The following is a 24,003-nucleotide window of genomic DNA, read 5'->3' as shown; positions in this document are numbered from 1 at the left end:
TATAGGGGATCAGCTCCCATATATATATTGTTTGACACTCTCGGATGTATGAGTGCTCCAAATTGCCTTTTTGATGTGATTTGTATGAAATTTATGATGGTGTTGCATTTCACTTCATAGGGTGCATTAGTTTTAGATAGCTATAGAGATTATGGTTAAAATTGATATTTTACTTTCTGAGTCGAATGCTCACTCCTGTTCATTATTTTTCCAGGCTACAGGAGGATTATTGTTATGGTTAACCTGCTTTTCTTCTTCGCAGGTCGTCTATTAATGTCTGTAATATTTGTATAATTCTGTTAACTCCTAGAATTTCCGCATGTGTTAGAAATATTTATTTGATTTGGGTCTATAATATAATTTGCCATGTTGGACCTGTAAACTTATTATATACATGTATGTTGGACTGGATGAGGGAGCTGAGCTCCCATTTGACATTATGTTATTATGAGCATGTGGAGGGTGAGATGAGCTCCCCAATTGATTATATATTGTGTTTACAGGTAGGGTGAGTCAAAAACTCCCCGTTAAAAGGTCCATTTTATGGTCAGACTCTGTCCAGTTAAATTCTTAAAATTGGGCCCAAATGGGCCTTAGAGTTGGGTTGAGGAATAGTTAGGCTTACTACGGGCCTCGGGGACTTTAGGCTGGCCTAGGTCCTAGTGCCGGTCCGGCCCATAGGTTGGGTCGTGACAAATGTGGTATCAAAGTTTCGGCTTCAGATTCATAGGAAAAAATTATCTAAAGTGTTGGGAAGAGTCTAATAGGAGTCAAATGCGGAAAATAGGGCCCACATTTGTCTTGCATTATCATTTTTGCTTCTAGTTTATGCCTTACATAATTGTGTGTAAATATGAGTCTATAGAGTTGTGCAACATGCCATTTTGAAATCTTGTGGGCTAATGCTGTTGAATTTTAGAAAAATGTGTAGAAGCAGTAGAGCTGCCATTGCACTAAAACCAAATGTGCTTGACGAGGTATCGGTACAGGATGAGGCCCCTGCCCCGAGGAGGCAGGGTAGGAGGCCTAGAGCTGCTCAATTAGAAGAGTAGCTGCCACCAGTTCAGGATCAGTCTTTTATGGCACAGGGTCCCATGGACCCAATGGTAGCTACTCTAGCTGGTTTGCAGAGAACCATTGATATGATGGCACAGTATATGGTCCACCCTCCCCAACAGCAGCAGTCCACCGCACCAAGGGGGAAACCTTACAACAATGGTCTCCTTGGCTAGTACTAACGAGGCTGAAAGGGTAAGGGTGATCCGTGTGATAGTGTAGTGCAATGCAAAAAGTTTAACAAAGGAATAATATTAGACTAATAGAAACATGTTGGAGTAACTATCCATTTAGTCCCCAGTGGAGTCGCCAAACTGTGGGGCAAGGGGCGTGAGGCGAAATATCATCCATTAGAATTATATAAAATGCACCAGGTAATGCCTAGGAAAGATGGTGGAGTCACAATGGTCTCACTTAAGTACCACCTCCTTAGACAGCATTTCCTAGACATGCACTTCATACAATCCTAATAGAATCAAACCACTGGTAAGTACCGTCTTCCCATAACACTACCACGGTACTAAGGATTTATGCCACGAAGGCATAGATAAATAGGAGTCACCACCCGGATAATAACCGGGACCTATTCAGTGTTTCTTTCGAGGGTCATGGATGGCAACTTACTCATTGCAGAGTTTCCACAACCGTCATTACCATAGCCCAATGTCTAGGTTCGAGATAGTGGATACGTAAGGGGAAGATGTTAAGCACCCCTTATGCCTGGTCTAACCTCGTTGATTCATTTATTATTCATTTCTTAAACTTTATCCTAAAAAATACAATTCTAATCCTACACACGCAAGTAATTCACAAAAGGGTTGTTATTTACACACAATTTTTATGCACAAGTAATTCCTATTTATGGGGTTGCTAATTATTTAAATGATATTTACTAGATGACTAAAATTAATTTATTATTGAGAATTTAATTTACAAACAAATTCAATTTCAAATAATTCTATGTTTCTATTTAACCTAATTAATTAATTTTCACCAAGTTACCCTAAGGATAATTGAACTAAGTTAATTATGTACATGTGTAATTTATTCTAATATCACATAAGGCCCAATCAATCACAACTTAATAAAGATTTCTAACATGCAAATTTATTTTACAATTATTAAGTATTAAATTAAATTTATTTACATGCCAATGTTAGTTTAATTTACAAACAAGAATAATTTTAATTTACAAAGTATTTATTTAAATTAATTACATGCAAAGGTCAGTTAAATTAAAAACAAAATTAATTTTAATTTACCAAATAAAAGTTCTATTATTACTACAATTTCATGCCAATGGTTATTCGAGAAGTTTAGAGCTACTTACTTGTTGGTAAATGCAGTTGCCATTGGGGTAAGCTACCCTTAAAAAATGGTTTTCTCTTCTAGTATGGCAATGATATCCCTGGCTTACTCCCGTTTAGCTCCATATAAGTTCCACGCAAATGCCCTCTTTAGTACTTACCTTAGGGCTACTTATCAATTTTATTTGTAATAAAAAATAAAGAAACTAAAGAAAATAAAAGAGATAAAGAAAATATTAATAACAATTTACATTAGATTCTAACTCTAGTCTCCTAAAGGGTTAAGATTCCTAATTAGTTACAACTACCTAATGGTCTAAGTCTTCTAACATGATCCAAACACTTCATAACATTTCTTGAATTAAAAGAACACAGAAAAATAGATCAAATATCAATTAAAACCCAAGAAAATACAAGAATATGTATAAATATACAATTTCTAAATTCTGGCAGATTAACGGTAGCAAGAAATCCGAATTTTCAAAAATAGTTATACATGCCTAAAAATCATAAAAAAATTACAGAAGAAAGCTTACATATCATACAAGATCATAAAATTTATAAATCAAATAAAACCCCAACCGAATGGTCTACATAAATCGTAACTTTTCTAAATGACAGAATCATACTACTTTTTTGTAAAATTCATAACTCATTAACCATAACAAATATGAATGTAAATCCAATTGGAAAAGATTCATAAGATTCTGAAGTTAATTTTAGACACTAGATTTACACAAAAATATTAAGGAACAAGGGAGATATGGGCTCCACAAATCGGATATCCTATAAATCAGATTTTACAGGAACCCTAACTTCAAACAGCCATAACTTATAAAATATTAAAGCTTTTTTAGTGATTCTTGAGCCTAAAATTAATGGAATTTCGTGTACAATATGAATATAATTTTTACAAATTTTTTACAGATTCAAAAAATAAAGAAAAATAATAAAAATACAAGAGACAGAAACTAAACATGTGCAGAGTTATGTATCCCCTCAAATTAAACATTATTACATGATCTATATGAACATATAAAATAAATTGAAGACAAAGAGCATAGAATTAAAATATTGTGTGGCATAGATCTTGAAAAGAAAACAATAAAAACTGACCTTCCAGAAATCTTGTATGAAAATCTTTTTGAAAAAAAGAAAAATAAGAAAGAACTCAAAAAGTCTTGAATATCTCTAAATTTCCTATAGCTTTGATTTTTCTCTTCCTTTTTCCTCCCATCATCCGCTCTTCCCTTCTCTAGTAGGGTATTTATGGGAGAGAGGTGTGATAGGGTTTGGAGTCTTAAGGTGATAAAGTTTAGATGACTTAAACAACTACGATTGCAGAATTCAAATAAGACTGGAATATGGGTGAGGTGTTTCAACTAATAGGAAGACAGGAAAAAATGAAAGGCACCAATAGGGAGTGAGGAAGAGGTGTGGTAGGGTTTGGAGTCTTAAGGTGATAAAGTTTAGATGACTTAGACAACTACGATTGCAGAATTCGAATAAGACTGGGATATGGGTGAGGTGTTTCAACCGATAGGAAGACAGGAAAAAATGGAAGGCACCAATAGGGAGTGAGGAAAAGAGTGGGGCCAAGGAGGAGAGAGATATTTTGTTATTTTAATTTTTAGAAAATAATTAAATATATCCCATTTAAAATTCCTAACTAGGCTTTCTTAGGCCCATGGAGCCCAATTAAACTTAGTTAGATTCATTTAAGAACTACCCATATTAAATTTAAATAAAATAAATTTTTATTTAAATTTAATTAAATTAATTTCCTCAAAACTTTATTATTTTTTTTTATTTTTTCAAGATCATGCCACAGAATTAATAATTCAGCTCCATGCCTCTAATTACATCTTACGGTCATATAATTTTTCATCATTGGGTTTCCCACGGCCTCAATGCACATACTCATCACAAAATAAGGGTCTACAATACGCTTTAGGTGTGGCCAACCAGGTCACTTTGCTACGGAATGCCCCGTGTTCAGTGAGCCAAAAATGGGGTCACAGGTTTCTGTTGCAAATGTTCTTCGTCAGTTATATCCTGGTACTTCCAGCATGGCAGGTAGTCAGTTCAGTGGCTAACATGGCCGAGGACAAGGGGGACATGGATTTAGAGGCAGATCAGGAGGTAGAAGTCAGTATCAGGGTTCTGCAACCCAGGGTAGGGATTAAGCTCGGGTTTTCACCCTGACCCACCAGGATGCTCAGGCTTCCAATGCAGTTGTGGCAGGTATTCTTCTAGTCTATTCCTATGAGGCTCATGTTTTGATAGATCCAGATGCTACGCACTCATTTGTCTCCCTAGTGTTTGCCATGAGATTGGATAGAAACCCTACAACTTTAGAATGCCCTTTGTCTGTAGCTACCCTGCTTAGTGACAACATAGATGTAGATATGGTTTTTCTGGGTAGCCCAGTAGTAGTGGATGGAAGAATCCTCCCAGCAGATTTGGTTCCTCTACCAGTAATGGATTTCAATGTGATCTTGGAAATGGATTGATTGGCAACTCATTATGCCACTTTAGACTGCAAGAACAAAAATGTGTATTTTCACATACCTGGTGTGAAAGAGTTTAGCTTTGATGGTGGCAGGAGTGTAGTTCCATATAATTTGGTGTCAGCAATTAGTGCTAGAAAAATGTTGAGGTGTGGATGTCAAGAGTATTTGGCATTGGTGAGAGATACATTTGTAAAAGGTGTCAACATAGAAAATGTTCCTTTTGTCAGAGAATTCATGGATTTCTTCCCTGAGGAGCTTCCAGGGTTGCCCAGAAAGGGAAATAGAGTTCTACATTGATGTTGTTCCGGGTACAAACCCCATATCAATGTTACCTTACAGAATGGCTCTAGCAGAATTGAAAGAGTTGAAGGAGCAACTACAGGAGCTTATGGACAAGGGTTTCATACGTTCGAGCACTTTACCCTGGGGTCCTCCTATTCTATCCGTGAGAAATAAAGATGGGTCATTGAGGTTGTGTATTAATTATAGACAGCTCAACAAGGTGACTGTGAAGAACAAGTATCCACTTCCTCGGATCGATGATCTGTTTGATCAGCTCCAAGGGGCTAGATTCTTTTCCAAGATAGACCAACGTTCAGGCTACTATTAGTTGAGAATCAAGAATGAGGATGTGTCCAAAATAGCATTCAGGACAAGATATGATCATTATGAGTTCTTGGTGATGTCTTTTGGACTCACTAATGCACCAGCAGCCTTCATGGACTTGATGAACAGGGTGTTCAGTCCATTCCTGGACCGTTTTGTCATTGTATTCATAGATGACATTTTGGTATACTCTCGAACCGAGGAAGAACACGTGTAGCACTTGAGGATGGTGTTGCAGACTTTGAGAGAGCACCAGCTATATGAAAAATTTTTAAAATGTGAATTTTGGTTAGAAACCATCTCATTCTTGGGACACGTAGTTTCTAGTGAAGGCATTCAAGTGGATCCCAAGAAAATTGAGGTTGTAACTGATTAGCTTAGGCCTACAACAGTTACTGAGGTGCGAAGTTTTCTGGGCTTAGCTGGCTACTATAGGCATTTTGTGCAGGATTTTTTCAGGATAGCAGCTCCCCTAACTAAGTTAACTCGGAAGAATGTTCCATTCATTTGGACAAATGACTGTGAAGAAAGTTTCCAGAAGCTTAAGGAGTATCTAACCACCGCCCCTGTGTTGACACTACCGATGAGTGGTGAAGGATAGACCGTATACTGTGACGCCTCCAGAGTTGGCTTAGGGTGTGTTTTGATGCAGAATGGAAAAGTATTAGCTTATGCTTCAAGGCAGCTGAAGAGGCATGAGCAGAACTACTCCACCCATGATTTGGAAATGGCGACTGTAGCATTTGCACTAAAGATCTGGAGACACTACCTGTATGGTGAAGTGTGCGAGATATACACCGACCACAAGAGTTTGAAGTACATCTTCCAACAGAGGGATTTAAACTTGAGACAGAGGAGATGGATGGAGATTCTGAAGGACTATGATTGTACCATCCAGTACCACCCTGATAAGACCAATGTAGTAGCAGATGCTCTGAGCAGAAAATCTTCTGGCAGCTTAGCGCACATATCAGCGTAGAAGAGACCATTGATTCAGGAAGTACATGAGTTGATGGATCAAGGTCTGATCTTAGATCTTTCAGATGAGGGGGTATTGTTAACTCATTTTTCAGTGAGGCCAGACTTGCGAGACAGAGTCAGAGTTTCCCAACATAAAGACCAACAGCTGATGAAGATTATAGAAAGAGTACAGCAGGGTGAAGGTGATGAGTTTGGATTTGACAGTGATAGCGCCCTTATGCAAGGTTCCAAGATATGTGTGCCCAATGTGGACAATCTCAGAAATGAAATCATGTAAGAGGCATACTATACACTGTATAATGTCTACCCAGGCTCCACCAAGATGTACCATGACGTGAAAAATAACTATTGGTGTAATGGCATGAAGAGAGATATAACAGACTTTGTGCCCAAGTGCTTGACTTGTCAAAAGGTGAAGTTTGAACACCAGAGGCCGTCAAGGAAGCTACAAGAGCTCCCTATCCCATAATAGAAGTGGAAAATGATTACTATGGATTTTGTGACTGGGTTGCCTCGTACCATACGGGGATATGATTCGATATGGGTAATTGTAGATCGTCTGACTAAATCAGCTCATTTTTTGCCTGTGAAGACCACATATTCTGTTGTACAGTATGCCCGGCTCTATATTAGAGAAATAGTTAGATTGCATGGACTTTCTGCTTCCATAATATCAGACAGAGGGCCCCAGTTCACTTCTCGATTTTGGAGAAAGTTGTAGGAGGCACTTGGCATGTAGTTGAACTTTAATACCGCTTTCCACCCTTAGACAGATGGATAGTCCGAAAGGAGAATCCAAACACTGGAAGATATGCTTCGCATACGTGTTTTGGATTTTGGAGGTCAATGGAATGATTAGCTACCTTTGGTGGACTTTGCCTACAACAACAGTTATCATTCCAGCATAGGGATGGCACCCTATGAGGCATTATATGGCAGAAAGTGTAGGTCTCCTCTGTATCAGACGGAAATGGGAAAAGCAAAGGTACATGATGTGGACCTAGTGCAGTACACTTCAGAGATAGTTTCTTTAATCAGGGAACGATTGAAAACAGTTTTTAGTAGGCAGAAGAGTTATGCAGACCCCAGACGGAGGGATGTAGAGTTTGCAGTAGACGACTACGTATTCCTGAAGGTTTCTCCGATGAAGGGAGTCATGAGATTTGGAAGGAAGGGTAAGTTGGCACCTCGGTATATTGGACATTTTGAGGTTACTGATAAAGTTGGAGCAGTTGCCTACCGGTTGGAGTTACCATCCAACCTTTCTCATGTTCATCCTGTATTTTACATCTCCATGCTCAGGAAATACATACCTGATCCTTCTCATGTACTACAGCCGGATGTAGTAGAGCTGAAAGAAAACCTGATATTTGAGGAGCAACCTGTAGCCATAGTGGACTACCAAGTGAGGCAGCTAAGATCAAAACAGATCCCTATGGTTAAGATTTTGTGGAGGAGCTAGTCAGTGGAAGAGTGCACATGGGAATCAGAGCAGAACATGCGTAGCAAATACCCTTATCTATTCAATGTGTAATTCTGTACTTTATTCTGCCTTGTGTAAAATTCGATGACGAATTTTTTGTATGGGGAAAAGAATGTAACACCCCTAATTTTTAAATTATTATTTTGTGAAAAAATATTAATATTTTATTTTATTTAAATTTTAGAAAATTATGATTCCTTTTGCATTAGCTTAATAATATTGCTAAGGACCACAGGACAAAGTTTTAAAATTTTTAGAGCTCATTTGGGTAGTTTATGCAAAAGGGTTAATTATAAGGACTAAACTATAATTTTACATATTGTGATTGATGACTGTTTGGATGGGTCCAGGAGGGGCTGTGTGATGTGATTGAGTTGTGGATGTATGGTTTGTGGTTATAGAAGTGTGTTTTAAGCCCTTTTACAGGTTGGGTAGGTCCTAGGTATAGGGGAGATTCTGCCGAATTTTCGACACGACTTAGGACATCTTTGGTCTTTTTCTTAGTTTATATTGAGTCAAAAGTATTAAATAATTGTAATAAAATTGTCAGGTGAGCTGGAACAGCTTTCCTCCTCTGCCCAGCTGCCATAGTGACTGCGGTTAAGTCTGTGAGTAAAATATTAATTTTAATTATAATTTCGATATTATTATATGTTTAAGCATGTCCATGCATCACTTATACGTATATATCTATATAGTTAAACTCTAGGCACGTTTTATGTTACATTCACAACTGTTAAAGTGCCATGGATGTTGTTTGTAATAATTTGGAGCAGTGTGCGTGCATTGGCGTGCGTGTGATATAGTGTTGGATATGGACAGGACGAGTAGACATGGCTTGAGATCTTCGCTAAGACCCGGTCCTTCGAGATAGATACGGCTTGAGTTCTTCGCTGGGACCCCGTATTTGGTTTATTAAGTGAAAGTCCAGCTTGAGATCTTCGCTGGCAGAGGTTGGATTAACTGGGCTGTATAGGAGATCAGCCCCCATATATGTATTGTTTGACACTCTCGGGTGTATGAGTGCTCCAAATTGCCTTTTTGATGTGATTTGTATGAAATTTATGACGGTATTGCATTTCACTTTATAGGGTGCATTAGTTTTAGATAGCTATAGAGATTATGGTTAAAATTGATATTTTACTCTCTGAGTCGAACACTCACTCCTGTTCATTATTTTTTCAGGCTACAGGAGGATTATTGTTGTGGTTAACCTACTTTTCTTCTTCGCAGGTCGTCTATTAATATCTGTAATATTTGTATAATTCTGTTAACTCCTAGAATTTTTGCATGTGTTAGAAATATTTATTTGATTTGGGTCTGTAATATAATTTACCATGTTGGACCTGTATACTTATTATATGCATGTATGTTGGATTGGATGAGGGAACTGAGCTCCCATTTGACGTTATGTCGTTATGAGTATGTGGAGGGTGAGCTGAGCTCCCCAATTGATTATATATTGTGTTTACAGGTCGGGTGAGTCAAAAACTTTCCGTTAAAATGTCAATTTTATGGTCGGACTCTATCCGGTTGAATTTTTAAAATTGGGCCCAAATAGGCTTTAGAGTTGGATTGAGGAATAGTTAGGCTTACTACGGGCCTCGGGGGCTTTATGCTGGTCCAGGTTCTAGTGCCAGTCCGGCCCATAGGTTGGGTCATGACAGATGGAACCATCGTAAGTCTTAATTTCTTGTTGGTATTTTTAGTCAAGAGTGTTGTTCAATTAGCTTATTCTTAATTTTTAATATCCTTTCATAATTTTGAATTAAAAAAAAAAAAGAGAAATCATTTTAAATGAAAGGTTTGCTACGGTTATAATTAGATATGGATGTAAATGTTACTGAATGTGAATATTTATTTGGATAGGTAATGCGTCATTGTCATTTGGTGGTTTGATGAAAATGCTGTCTGGCCACCTTGGAGGAGTTGTATATTTCAACAATTCACTATACAAAGAGTATAGCTTTTCCAAAATGCCAATATGTCTGCTACGTAGGGCATTCTGGAGTAAATTCTAACGTGTTCAAGAGGGAATTCAAATTATGCATTTTATCATATGCAACAATAATTCAGCTAGACCAAGCTAAATTGGCATTCTTCGATATAAACATGGCAGGTTTTATTATAAAATATGATTTCTTAAATTTTAATTAATTGGGTGTATAAGAAATTTTCTATAATAATAATAATAATAATGATAATAACTCGATTATGTGAAACACACTATGTCATTGCTTAATCAATCGTTACATTTATTTGTTGATAGGTACAATTGTATTCAATGGCTGTTTTATATCTTAATTTGTTGCTCTTAATCCATCAGCTCTCTCAATATTTTTGTCTTCAACTTTAGGACTAATTGAATAATAGGTTGATATCATCAATGAAACAATAGGGTGGGCTATAATTTGATTTGTGCTGAATTGACAATTGAAAGACTAAATTTAATGAGTTTTTTATTGGATTTGATGTTAATTAAATTTAATAATTAAATTTTCATGTAAATTTAAATTGATATTAAAAATAATTATATATTACAACGATTATTTACGTAGAATATCTTATATGTAATAATAAACAAATAAAAATTAATTATATAGTGAATCTGTAAAATTATAATTATCAAATAACTATTAAATAATTTTTCTTTTTAAATTTAATAATTAAAATTATTTGTATATTTAATTTCTATTAATTTTATGTAAATTACCTACATAAAATTGCACTTTGATAGTATAATTTCTCGGATATTATTGGGTGCACCGAAGAATATTAAGCGACAAAATGGGAATGGCATGCGTAATTATAGTAGCATAATAATAAATAAAATACTTGGGAAGCACCAGGCATGTTTCTTTTGACGTCTTACAGCATTGACTCTGTAAAGTTGTAAGCCAAACCAACGGCAGAAGCTATTCAAGAGCACATGCTTTAGTACAATGACGCTACATGCAAAGATTCCCAGTGACCTTTTTTCACAATCTTTAAACGTAATAACCTAATTAACTTGAAGTTCAAGATTTTAACAAGTCATAATTTTAATTTAGAGGTTAATCTTTCCCTGTCATGGAAACAAAACTTGACCACTTTAAGAACCCCAAAAACTCGAATAATCCACACTCAGGTCATCATCTGAATCAAAATATGTGGAATTTGGTTACCTTTGCGGCCCCACTTGATATGATTCTTCGCATTTATATTTAGAATTTCCATTCTTCTGTTGGATGCTATCACACTAGATGATGATTTATTTTTAGACCCACTTGTTCTTACCTGTATCATTATAAACATATTTATATATATATATATATATATGCGTTTAAGATATAAGAAATACGAAAAGAAGAAGAAGAGAGCGTTATTATTATTATTATTATTTTTTTTTTTAAAGTTCCTGATTGAACTGACTGAAAACAAATCTAATTGCCAAACTGAAAAATCTAATTATTACAGTTGCAAGATCTTAATGATGATAATAAAAAACGCTGATTTCATGAGAGAATCTGCGTTCTTTTTGATAGGTGACCCGAATTTTATTGTTGCCCGTGAAGGCCATACTCACTATTCTACAATTGCAGCGAGTCTAGATATGGGGGCAAGCTTGTTTGTGTCGCGGGGAACTAATTGGCTTTGCGCCATCACCAACGACTTATAGATCTCAATGATCATCTTATCATCGTACTCCTTGAGTGGGCCTTTCCCGAAGGCGGGGATTCCATTCGGTACTCCAGCACCGTAGCCTCCTGCTCCAATCACCCGGGAGTTAGCGAATCCCAGCATCATCTTGACATAGGCGTCGCGTAACCAAACGAAAAACTTCTTAGGAGAAGATATTTTAAGAATTTTAAGCTTGGGTTTGATCTTGATCCGCCAGAATCTTCTCCTCCTGGTAGAACCGAGCTCCACCTGATTCCTCCGCCTGCGACCGGATTCATTTAATCTCTGGTAGCCTCTCCTCCTCCAGTAGCCTCTGAGCTTGGTGTACATGTTGGCAGAAGCACCTTCCATAATTACGGTTTTAGAGGTAGAGAGGAATGGAGATGGATGATGAGATTTCTGAGTTGATGTTTGATAAAGAGCAAACTGGAGATGGGAATGAATATAGCATAGTGGAGGGGCTGGGACTCATAAATGAGTCTGGCTATTCGGTACCTACCTCCATTGCAATGGATCACCGGTTCTTAAATGGTCTCGCATGTGTCACGCGCCACGCGCAAATGATCTTGACCGTCGGATTCTGCTCTTCTTTACAATCAGATATATTTTAACATTATAATATTTCATCTACGTATGAAATTTTTTTTTTTTTTCCCTTTTAAAGATGCATGGATAACTAAAACAAAAAATAAAATCAATTGAAGCTATCATTGCAAAATTTATAAAGAAGAAATAATATGGTTAAATGGGATTACGTATTTGATCAGTGGCCTCTAATTTAGGTCATTGAAAGAGACGAGGCAGATAAGTAAGAGAAAGAATAGGACTAAGAGGCATGATTTATGCCTGCAGTTGGCAAAATCGCACCTTGGGCGGAGCTGGGAAAATAATATGGAAAAGAGTGCTCCATAACACTTATGGGCCTCAACAGTCACAATTGGAGAAATTAAACAAATTTAATAGCCTGGTAATAATAACTGTTCTTTTTGTTGACATGATCTTCTATATTAATTATAGTTGTAGTAGTAATTAAGTAATTAAAATAGAGTATTATTGGAAATTTATAGGTCCAAGCAATAACTGTAGTTAAGATGGACTACAGTTAATTTATGTTAATGATCAGATGACACCATCACCTCAGTAAACAGTGGTACATAATATGTAGATAAATAATAAATAGAGTGGTTTTTAGTTATGATGTGTGGACCAATCAAAATTAAGCATTTAGTCATTCTTTTTATTAATAATAACAGCAAATGAAAAATTAAATATTGGTGATGAACCTAATAAAAGGGCATGGACTACATACCGTTGGCCGTGGTCCATGTGCATACGTTATACAAAGCCCATAAGGAAAGGCCACCGCTGAGAGAGAAGAATTCAGATCAGGCCTATGCTTCTAATTTCTTCTTTTATTGATTTCCATGATGATAAAATTGAAAAAAAAAAACAAAAAACATAGAATGCACCATTGATAAGAATAGAAAAGCATAAGAATAAGTTGAATTTTTATGTTGATAATATTTTATTCACTTACGCAAAAATATAATCAAAACAGGGATGTCACGGCCACAAATCACCATGCTACTTAGGAAAGCAAAACAAAAATGTCAAACAATCTTTAAAAATGGTGGACCATTATAGAAATATGACAAAAATATAATTGTCACAGAAATGCTTTTCCTACCTAAGTTCTGAATTCTCAGAAATGTGTGTGTGAAAATGGACTTCCTATCAGTCCCTGTCGCTTTTCTCTAGTACCCAACTTCGGTTATCATTCATTGCAAAATTTGTTGCCATAGGCAGAGAGAAACACCGTCAATGTCCTCTTATTTTCCCAACTTCCAGGTAACTTAAGCAAGGCCAAGCCCCAAGATTGGCCTAAACAAAGACTTTTGCTCTTCAAGGTATCAAATACTCCTCTGCTCTTATTCCTTTCTTTGCCAACTGAATTCTCCAGCATTCATTTTAGTCTTCTACAGGAGCGTCATTAATTCAACATATTGCTATTTCTCAATATACAAGTATAAAGTAGAATCCCCTATTCCCTTTTCTGTAGGATTACAAGTCGACAAACGAAAAATTTGAAATCTAATCCCAAATTTCAAATTTTATACCTTACAAAGTCGATACATAATTATTTGAGTCGATAACAAATTATATTCCTTTAGTCTTACGAAAATAGACTTAATTTTACCTCTTATTTATCTAAATCATATGTATTTTTTAAAAAATTGTGGGTTCAACATTCTTCTAATTAACAAAAGCATCAGCAAAATTTAACAGTCACCATAAACCATAAACGAGTACTTATTTACTTCAAAAGTAGGGCCTCCTGGTAAGTGATGCGAAAAGTGCCTACAGTAGGAGCAGCCGAGCAGCAGGGCTGAAGGCTTGCTAATACAAAAAGTACTTAATTACCTAGGCATAAGCATTACTATAGGCTACAACCGACATTTTCTTCTCTTAATCACTTCAAGTAATATTAACTATCCGACCATTATGCATCACCTCCTAACCTTAGAATTGCGTTTCTTCTTGAACCCATCTGGTGTCTTCACCTGACTCGGTCTCTTCGTCTTTGCACTCTTTTCATTCTTGTTTGCCTTCTTGAGAGCCTCGGGGGTCTTAACATGGCTAAGCCTCTTGGTCTTAGCTGCTTTCTCTGTAATCTTCTTGTCTGTTTTCTCTTTACGCGCTATAGGCTTCTTGGCAAGGACCTTTGCGTCCTGGGTTTCTTTGATGGCCAACTTAAGCTTCTCGGTGGAAGATAACTTGTAGGAATTTTTAACCATGATGAGTCTCTCTGATTTCACGAACCTCTTCAATTGGACGGAGAGGAGTTTCTTGAAATTCGAAGGCAGCAAGGTGTTCTTGTACTTGTCCTCAATGAATTTTGCAATGGCAGGCTGGCTCGATCCTGTCCTCTCCTTGAGTGTGGATATAGCTTCACTTATCATCTGCAAACATCAAAAGAGCAAACAAGAAAACCAAGTTAGAAAATAAGAGAAGAAAATGCTGCAAAATAGATAGGGAATGGTAGAACAACAGAGGACCTCAAAGTAAGGGGGGTGGTGGAGAGCAGCGGGGGAGTTGGTGGTCTTTCCTTTTGCCATTTTCTGACGGTTAATTTGCAGAGAAAGAGAGGCAAAGTGAATAAGTATAAAATTAAATTAGTCTTGGAAATTGGAATGGGATGAGCAGGGGATTTTCAATTTCAAATTTCATTTAGGCGCGGAGTAAATTTTCAGACGTCTTTGTTTCTTTAGGACCTAGGCGTGTGATTTCCCTGATTTCAGATTTGATTGAGCAGTCGCAGCGGCCTACGAGAATCATCTAAATGAGATGGGCAGATGGTTTAGTTGTCATGGCAACTAGTTAGGGCCTGTTTGTGTTGAAAATGCTATTGAAAAAAATATTTTTTTAAAAATAATTAAAAATTATTTTAATTATAAAAATATTAAAATAATAAAATAATTTTTTTAATAATATTTAAAATTATATTATTCAGAAAAGTAATTTCAACATCAAAACTCAATTTCAAATTAGTTGTTAGAATTATGGTAAAAAAAACTAGTGAGAACTAACTCAGCACAAAGCTTTGTGGGCTAAAAGCCCATGCTTTTCTCCAACAACATCCAAAGCCCAATAAGAATAATAGGCGTTCATTATTAAAAAATTTTTTATCCTTATTTGTCTCATTTACATTTTAATTAAAATTAATGTTTTAATCATTAAATTTAATTGATGAATCTTTTCATAGATGTCGTGTAATTATGTAAAATTATTTTAAAAAAATTAATGAATAAATAAATAAATAAAGTAATTATTAAATTATCAGCTGAATGCCATGTGCAAATAATTGAACTAATGAATCATTAATCTCTTTCATGATTTGGAGAAGAAATGAAATAAAGCAAGAAACAAGGAGAAAGTCATGCGCAAGAATATAATTTTAATTTTAATTTCAAATGCGAAGCCTAAAATCCAAAAACTATGTCGTCAATGGCAAGTACCTTCTATCACCAATCAGAATGCACATGGCAGTATGGCATGCCACGATCCGTAGTGGACTCCACTCCGCAGCCGCCGAATCCGCCTAAGGAGTTGTTTGGTTTACCTGTTGGGTTCAGCTGATAGCTGATAGACACCCAAACAGGTAAATTGTTTTGTGTTTTAAAAAAATACAAATGATAGTGACAAGAATCGATATGATACCCATCACCGCATTTGTATCACTCTATTTTTAGAGTTGTTTCATCACCGATAATGATCTGGTTTTATTTTTTTATTTTGACCATATTATCCTTTTTTATTTAACTTGAAAATTAATATTATTAATATTTTTATTTTTTTATTTATAATTTTAATATTTTAATTAATGTATTTTAACTTTGTTAAAATATTTTTTTATTAATAACATAAAATATAAAATATTTATTTATATTCAAAAACTTAAAATTAATTATAAATTTTTCTATTAACAATAATAATTATTTTATTATTTTATCTATATTTTTTAAATTATTTAATTATCTTAAAAAAATAATTATTTTCTTATTTTAATAATAAAATAAATGATATAATATAAAAGATTAATAATTATATATTTATTTAAATAATATAATATATTAATTTAATAATTATATATTTAATTTAATAATAAAATAAATAATATAATATAATAAATTTATAATTTTATATTTATTTAAATAATAAAATAAATTATATGATATATACCCTTATCAGTCATTTCACATATTAACAGCAACAGCTAAATATAATTTTACCAAACACTTAATATAAAATAAATTTATCATCACTATCACTAATAAAGATATAACAATTATCAGTTGTATTCAACAGTTAATCCAAACAGGCCCTAAATGTATATTAATAGCAGTACCACCCTACATTTCCTCCAATAACTTTAGGAAACTTCCTTTCCCACCTGCTAAAAAGCAACATGGAAAAGCTGCGCCCTATCTTTTCTTTAAAAATTTCATTAATTTAAGGAAAATATATAATTCAGTGAGCTAAAAGGGCCTAAGCCCAACAAACCCATCACAACAAAAAAAATCCAAAAGTACTACAGATGGATTCGGCCCACAAAAGATACAGGGGAAGTCTCCAAAAACCTTCACAGTGAGAAATTCTCGAAGCCTACACCTGAGCTTCACCGCAAAGCACCACCAGCCGTCGAGAAAGCGTGCTCCAAAAGCACCACTCACAATCAATAACACCACTAAACGGCAGAAATAAGAGCCAAAACAACAACACATAGATCAAACATCTGTTATTATTCAAGTCATTCAAAAAAAAAAAAAAAACCCAATTGATCGATAATTACAAAGTTTAAAAATATTATAAAATTTTAATTTAATTTCACTAATCATGACATTGAAGAATACATAGAGATAAAATTACAAGTGTGGAATGGACGAGATAATTGTTCCCTCATCTTATTGTTTCTTCTGCTTTGTCACTTCCTTAGCTGTAAGTCTAGAGACCAATGCAACCGCCGGATTTTATTTTCTATCAGTAAGGAAAAATAAATCCCATTATCCAAATTACATATATTAAAGTAAAAACCTGTCTATTACTGAACAGTTATCTGCAATCATTTCAGTAGCAGAAAATAAAAGAAACAGGAGCTGAGAAAAATGGAATGCATCTCCAAGCGGACACAGTTATTCGAAACAAAAGAAGATGGTGGTGGGTTGTAATAATAGAACGGAAAGTAAGGAACTATTGGGTTTGGTGGCGGCGGGCCTTGGTAGTTCCCATTGTTTGGAGGGGGATAAAATGCGCCCCCATCTGCAGGTGGAGGCGGAGACGAGTATATGTACGTAGGCTCTGATGGCGGCGGCGGGGAATAGTAATAGGAGCCTGAACTCGGCGTTACTGGCGGCGGCGGACAGTCAGAGACAATAGCCGGTGGGGGTGGAGGAGGAGGTGGAGGGCAAGTAGAGACCGGAGGAGGAGGAGATGGGAGGGGTTGACAAGGATTATCACATGCAGAGCACATTGTGCATGATATTTGGTCTTTGGACACAGTTGATGTGGCTAATGAGGCGTTGACAGGGAAAATGAGGAGGAGAATGAAGAATGAGAAGAGGGCAATGAAGTTTCCCATAATCAAAACTGTAAAATAAGGAAAGTGTGCGAGACTGAGAGTAAGGGAAAGAAAGAAGTAGGGACGGAAGGGCAGAGGAAGACAGATGATGGTTTTAGGCTTAGAAAAGGAGCGCGAAGTGGCCATGTGTATTGGCGACTGCACCATCCCGTGTTTTGTCTTCTACGCTACCATCATCAAAAGAAGAAAAAAAAAATATAAATAAATTAAAAAGTTTGGGAAAACATTTCTGATGAAGGTAGTAGTTCTCATTTCCGCTTATATAATACAAGCACTAGAGAGCAAAATGAATTCTGAGGACGGTTCTATTCTATTAAAGGCTGCACCAAAACATGAAGAAAAAATAATAATAACTATATAACGAATTATTTAGGAGAGATTGGAATTTGCAACTTCAGTGTATCTTGAATTAATGTAAATGCCAAACGAAGTCACTTGGATCTTTTCTCAAACGATCTATAGATCTGGAAAATATTATTTTTATTTGAGGAGCACTGCATAATTAATATTTATATATAAGTTAATCGTCTTGCCTTGATATTTAAGAATTATATATAATTTTTTTTTATAAATTTATTACCACAACGTAAGATATTATTGACAAATTGTAAGCGTAAAGATGACGTTATTTCAATTGGAATCAAACATGCATGTAATATATATATATATATATATATAGACCCAAAACTACCTTTGGAGTGAACCTTATAGTTGGATTTCTTTCATAATTTGGAATTTTTTTTAACTCAAATTATTTTAAATTTAAAATATAAAAAAAAAAGTTATATTTAAAATATTCAAGACTTGCATATATTTATATTTTAAATATATATATATATATTTTTTATAGACGTATCCTACAAACAAATTCAGAGATAAAGCGTCAGGAGGAGCCATAAAAAAAAAAATAAATAAATAAAAAAGCAGCTGAAGACCGAGAATCTGAGAGCGAGAGCAATGCTCTGAAAAGGGTCACGCAAACGGTGTCGTTTGGATTTTCTCTCATGGGCGCAGATGTTAAACTGCGGGCGAAAATGTAGAGTTGTTGACGGCCCAACAAAATGACCCCGAACAGATTCAATGGAACATATTGGCGTATCAAAAAGGCCTAAAACCCAACTCTTGCAAACAGAACAACGCTAATTTAAAGGGCAAATCTGAAATTATAACAGACCCAAATCAATTTTTGATGCACTGTTTAATTGGAAACTTAGTTTTAATATATTTAATATATATATATATAGAGAGAGAGAGAGAGAGATAAATTAGCTCATCATGAACTACTCAACATTTTTATAATTCAAGGAAATATTATCTTTTATTTGGATTGAGAAAATTTTTTTAAAAAAAATGTAATTTTTTAAATTTTATTTATTTAGATAATAAACAAATGAGTAAATGAAGAGAAAAAAATAAAATTATATTTTTCAATTTTTTTATTAATCTATTTTTTTTTAATTTAAAGTAAAATAGAGAGAATTAAAATCTATTTATATGAAAATTAATTATATATCTTAACATTATATAATAACAAAATACAACTTATGATAATTAAATAATTCTATTAAAAGAATAATTCTATCTCTACTCTATTAATAAGATATTCAAGCAATAGAAAAGAAAATTTCATTTCATTACTCTACATTTGTTTGAAGATGATAACTAATAAGAAATAGAATCCAAAGGCCTTTCCAAATGAGAAGACCCCTATCATAATTGTGACGCAAATTTTCTTTTAGAAAAAATTTATTTAAATTTAATTTATTACAGTTTTAGATTATAAATTATAAAATATATGATTTTCCAAAAAGTTTATGAATTAGCTTTGCCTTCTGATCCTCTCCCACCCTTTTGACTTTTACAACTCAACCTTTCATGAGTTAGACGAGAAGAAGCATACTTATCACTATATTTTATTCTTTATTTATATATAAGTCTCATATATTTATATTTTTTTTATATATAATAGATCAAAATTAAATAATAATTTTTCTTTATATTGTTCTATTACAACTTGTGCAATTCTTGTATGCGTAGGGCTCAGCAGGTATTTAAAGCTTTTTTATATACTACACAGGCAATTTCAAATTTATAAGAGAAGGAGATTTCTAGAAAAGATACAAATACAATCACAGAGATTATTAGAAATTTATATTTGCCTCTTTCTACTTAATTGGTGCTTTTTGTCAAAACTGCTGGATTTCAGTTTTCCAATTTATCTTTGCTCCCCAGATATTAGATACAGGCCCAGACACAAAGGAAGAAACATCAATAAATGGAAGACAGTGGATAAAAGGAAGCACAAATATTATATCTGTATTCATTGCATATCTTGATTCATATCCTTTGCTTTTCCACCTTTCAATTATCCATCAAAATTGGTGATTTTTTTTTTCTTCTCCTCTAATCTTGAATGATTTTGTTCTAAGCAGAGACACAACCACCAGATAAAGCCATCAAGAGAATGGCAGCTTGTTCTTCCTCTCCCAGCTTCTTCTTCCATTCTTCCTGCAACAATATATCCCTTCCAGCAACCACCAATCCCAGCTTCAGGGGAACTCCTAGCTTACTTTTGCTGCTTTTAGCTATCTTCCTTCTGCTCTTCTCTGCTCTTCCATTGTCCAAACCAAGAAGAGTCCTCCTCTTCTTCCTATATCTGATCCCACAGGCATTGCACAAAGTCTAGAAACAAAATTATATTTAAACAGCAGTAAGACCAGAGCTTTAAAAACTCGTAATAAATATGAACAAAAATATTGAATATAATTGGAAATGTTTAATGAGGAATGATGCAAACCTTGGGACCAGCTGGACCACTTCTCCAGCATGGTGTTCTTGTGGTGTGGCAATCTATACAGCTTTTATTGAGCTCGCTACACCTGCTTGGTGGAGTATCGTGCATATCCTCTGACTCTTGCCCCTGTTTAATCAGATGAAAATATTCAATGATCACCTAATTAGGGGGAAGGTAAAAAAAGAAGTAAGAACACTGTTTAAGAAGGGTAAGGCCACTTACATTCGTGTTCAAATCCATAATCATCATTACACTAAGGTTAATATACTAAAGAAGAAAGTGTTCAGAGATTAGTTAATATGCAAAGCAGAGACATGCGTAGACGTAAAAGAAAGACAAGCCCGCCTCCAAGATAAAGAAATGCTTATCGAGAGAGCAATAAAATAGACAGAACTTTCGAAACAGCAATCGAGAGATGGAAGTAATGTAAATCCAGAGGAGTGATGGGAAAGGAAGAAGAAACCGAGAAAAACAGGGGAATGAGAAGTAGGGATGAGGTTTGCAAAATATAGAACATCTGGCACAGTCAATAATCAGTATACAGCTCTAGGCAATTTTTGAATGATGGGGCTGCGGCGCAAAAACCCTAATTCTAGTATATTTTCTTTGACCAGAATACCCCCTTCAATTATCCCATTTCATTCTTTGCAAAAAAGTAATTAGCCATAGGAAAATAGTAAGCATTAGTTAGACGTTGATCTCAACATTTGAGGTCTCCTAATACAATGGCTAAATGATTGAAAATAAGATAATGGCTAAATCATCCGTGAAAATTAATTTCACGACTTTACTTTAATGGGTGACAGGTTCGAAGCTTTTCAAAACTCTCTGTACATAGCTCGAAGAGTTGCAACCAAGACAGAGCACTAGCTGCTAACCCATCTGTGATTGTGCTGGGCAAGTTTATACGATGCTGGATAACTGTCAGAGTTGTAAACGACTTAACCCTGCGTAGTACTTGAAAAATGTTTGGCAATTGTGCAAGTCAACTCGCCTTAGTTTCCTTTCTTTTTTGATAATTATTTAGTAAGTTTCACATAAACAAGTAGATTGAATCTTTAATTTCATGTAAACTTTAGGAGACACAACTTTGTGTTGATGAAAATCTTATTGATAATTTATTAACAGCGGATTGTAGCCATTAAATAAGTGCTTTTTAAAAAAAAAATAGTTTTATTTAAATTCAAACTCGAAACCCACTGTACCTATTAGTTAAAATTTATTAGTATAAATAAACAATGAATTTAAAATAAAAGAGAACTTCATAGTCTTGTTGAAATCTTTATGTTGAATGTTTGAGCAAAGGAAGAAGGATAAATTATAATTAAATTTTAGATAAATTTTAATAGTCATCATTGAATTTTATGAGTTATAGCAGAGTTATTTTTAAACTTTAAAATATAACATGAAACATTTTAAATTTTAAAATTTTACATAATAAAATTCTTTTAACTCTTAATAATTAATTTATAAGTAATATACTAATGTAGGCAATATACAGTAATGATAACGTGAATGATTAGAATTTCTCTAATAAGTTATTATACATATAGTGTTTTATTATCTCATATGGCTAATTTTTTTATGATTAATTTGTGAAGAAAATTATAACTGGTTTTATCACTATCACGTAGAGGAGAGAGGAAAAAAAATTATTCACGTTATTGTTATTCTAGATTTATAAATCAGCTATTGAGAATTATAAATATTTTATTGTGTAAAATTTTAAAATTTGAGGGTTTTAATTTATAATTTTAAGTTTAAGAATAATTCTATTATAACTCCTAAAATTTAAGGACTAATCTTAAATTTTATTCATTAAATTCTTGAAGTACAATAAAATTTACGGGTAAATCTTTGATTTGTTTTTAAATAATAATTTAGTTGTAGAATTCAAATTATGTTATTAAATTAGTTACTGCTATATAAATTAACTATTAACTCCATTGAATGCTTTTCAATTTGAAGAAATTTTAAAATTTTATTTTATTAATAAAATAGCCTTATATTTAAACTTTATATTTAAGAATTTTCAAATTTAAATAATTATATATTTTAAAAATATTAAATATTTTTATATTTATAATTATTTAAATATAAAATAATAAAAAAAAATTCATAACAAACAATGTGTTTTACTAAATTCTTTATTTTTTTATATTATGATTTATAATTTTATAATTATTATAATTTTATTTATAGTAAAGCTTTAATAAATAATTATAAAATTCTTTTAACATGATTTTCAAAAAAAAATTATACAAAATGTTTATTTTTTTTTTATGATCTATTATATTTTATTTTGATAACACATAACCTTACATAGTTATACTATTTATGATTTATAAATATTTTCAAAATTACTGTCACAACACAAAATTTTGAACCGTGACCAGCGCATAATTTAAGTATTCCTAAATCATGCAAGCTTATCAGAGTACCTTGAATTAATATATTGTCACTGACTAATTCCAAAAAATAGATAAAATTCAAATAAGCAAAATGCTGAATAAATATCATAAATATCCCATAAGTAAACTACGGAGTCTCTATAGATTTCAATAAAAGCTTAAACTGTTTAATAAACTAAACTAATTATTAATCCGAAAAAACATGAATTCGGGCATATCATGAGAACAAATCAAAGATTATCCCTCTCCAAAAAATGGACTAAATATTTGGATCAGCTGCATAATTCTATTCATCTGAAATAGATAACAGACAGAGAAAACGTGGTTCTGGCTAAATGCTTAGTGAATGATAATTATAGCACACAACGGAATAAGAACAGGCAGACGTTTGATTAATTTTACAATAAATTTCATATTCAATAAAATCATGCTCATGCTGTCAAAATCATTAATAAAATAATTTCATAAAACATATATGTCACGACCCAACCTATGGGCCGGACCGGCACTAGGACCTGGGCCAGCCTAAAGCCCCCGAGGCCCGTAGTAAGCCTAACTGTTCATTTACCCAATGCTGAGGCCCATTTGGGCCCAATTTCAAGAAAACAAACGGATAGAGTCCGGCCATAAAATGGACTTACCAACGGGGAGTTTTTGACTCACCCGACCTGTAAACACAATAAACAATCCATTGGGGAGCTCAGCTCACCCTCCACATACTCATCAACATAATAATAAATGGGAGCTCAGCTCTCTCATCCAATCCATCAAAACAGACTTAAAATATTAAGTTTACAGGTCCAACATGATAATAATATTACAGACCAAATTCAAATAATTACTGCTAACACATGCGGAAATTCTAGGAGTAAATAAAATTACACAAATATCTATAAACAACCTGCGAAGTATAAAAGCAGGTTAACTCAGAATAAAATATCCTCCTGCGGCCTGTAAAAATTTTTGAACAGGAGTGAGCGTTCGACTCAGAGAGTAAAATATCAATTTTAACTATAATCTCTATAACTATCTGTAACTAATGCACCCTGTAGAGTG

General features: G+C 33.9%; 4 protein-coding genes across 5 annotated transcripts; all 4 read right to left on the bottom strand.

Moving 5' to 3' along the window:
* Positions 1–11,353: 11,353 nt before the first annotated feature.
* LOC110656387 (uncharacterized) lies at positions 11,354–12,116 on the bottom strand. The gene has a single exon (XM_021813110.2). It carries the CDS (start codon positions 11,955–11,957, stop codon positions 11,511–11,513), a length of 447 nt encoding a protein of 148 aa, XP_021668802.2. The 5' UTR covers positions 11,958–12,116; the 3' UTR covers positions 11,354–11,510.
* Positions 12,117–13,898: 1,782 nt separating this feature from the next.
* On the bottom strand, positions 13,899–14,906 carry LOC110656386 (histone H1). Its single transcript, XM_021813109.2, has 2 exons — positions 14,663–14,906; positions 13,899–14,566 (listed from the first exon to the last, which is right to left on the bottom strand). Exons 1-2 carry the CDS (start codon positions 14,720–14,722, stop codon positions 14,114–14,116), a joined length of 513 nt encoding a protein of 170 aa, XP_021668801.2. The 5' UTR covers positions 14,723–14,906; the 3' UTR covers positions 13,899–14,113.
* Positions 14,907–16,968: 2,062 nt separating this feature from the next.
* On the bottom strand, positions 16,969–17,855 carry LOC110656385 (uncharacterized). The gene has a single exon (XM_021813108.2). It carries the CDS (start codon positions 17,740–17,742, stop codon positions 17,227–17,229), a length of 516 nt encoding a protein of 171 aa, XP_021668800.2. The 5' UTR covers positions 17,743–17,855; the 3' UTR covers positions 16,969–17,226.
* Positions 17,856–20,032: 2,177 nt separating this feature from the next.
* Positions 20,033–21,483, bottom strand: LOC110634654 (GATA transcription factor 15-like). Of its 2 annotated transcripts, none has more exons than XM_021783743.2 (3): positions 20,855–21,483; positions 20,540–20,662; positions 20,033–20,424 (listed from the first exon to the last, which is right to left on the bottom strand). In XM_021783743.2, the coding sequence occupies exons 2-3, from the start codon at positions 20,642–20,644 to the stop codon at positions 20,167–20,169; spliced, it is 363 nt and encodes a 120-aa protein (XP_021639435.2). In that variant the 5' UTR covers positions 20,645–20,662; positions 20,855–21,483; the 3' UTR covers positions 20,033–20,166. The 2 variants fall into 2 exon arrangements, with proteins under 2 accessions (XP_021639435.2, XP_021639434.2); XM_021783742.2 differs by having other exon boundaries at positions 20,759–21,477.
* Positions 21,484–24,003: the final 2,520 nt, after the last annotated feature.

The sequence above is a fragment of the Hevea brasiliensis genome, chromosome 9, assembly GCF_030052815.1.
Source record: "Hevea brasiliensis isolate MT/VB/25A 57/8 chromosome 9, ASM3005281v1, whole genome shotgun sequence".
Classification (NCBI taxonomy): domain Eukaryota; kingdom Viridiplantae; phylum Streptophyta; class Magnoliopsida; order Malpighiales; family Euphorbiaceae; genus Hevea; species Hevea brasiliensis.
The sequence above is the reverse complement of the archived record's forward strand: the minus strand, read 5'-3'. Positions and strand labels throughout refer to the sequence as shown.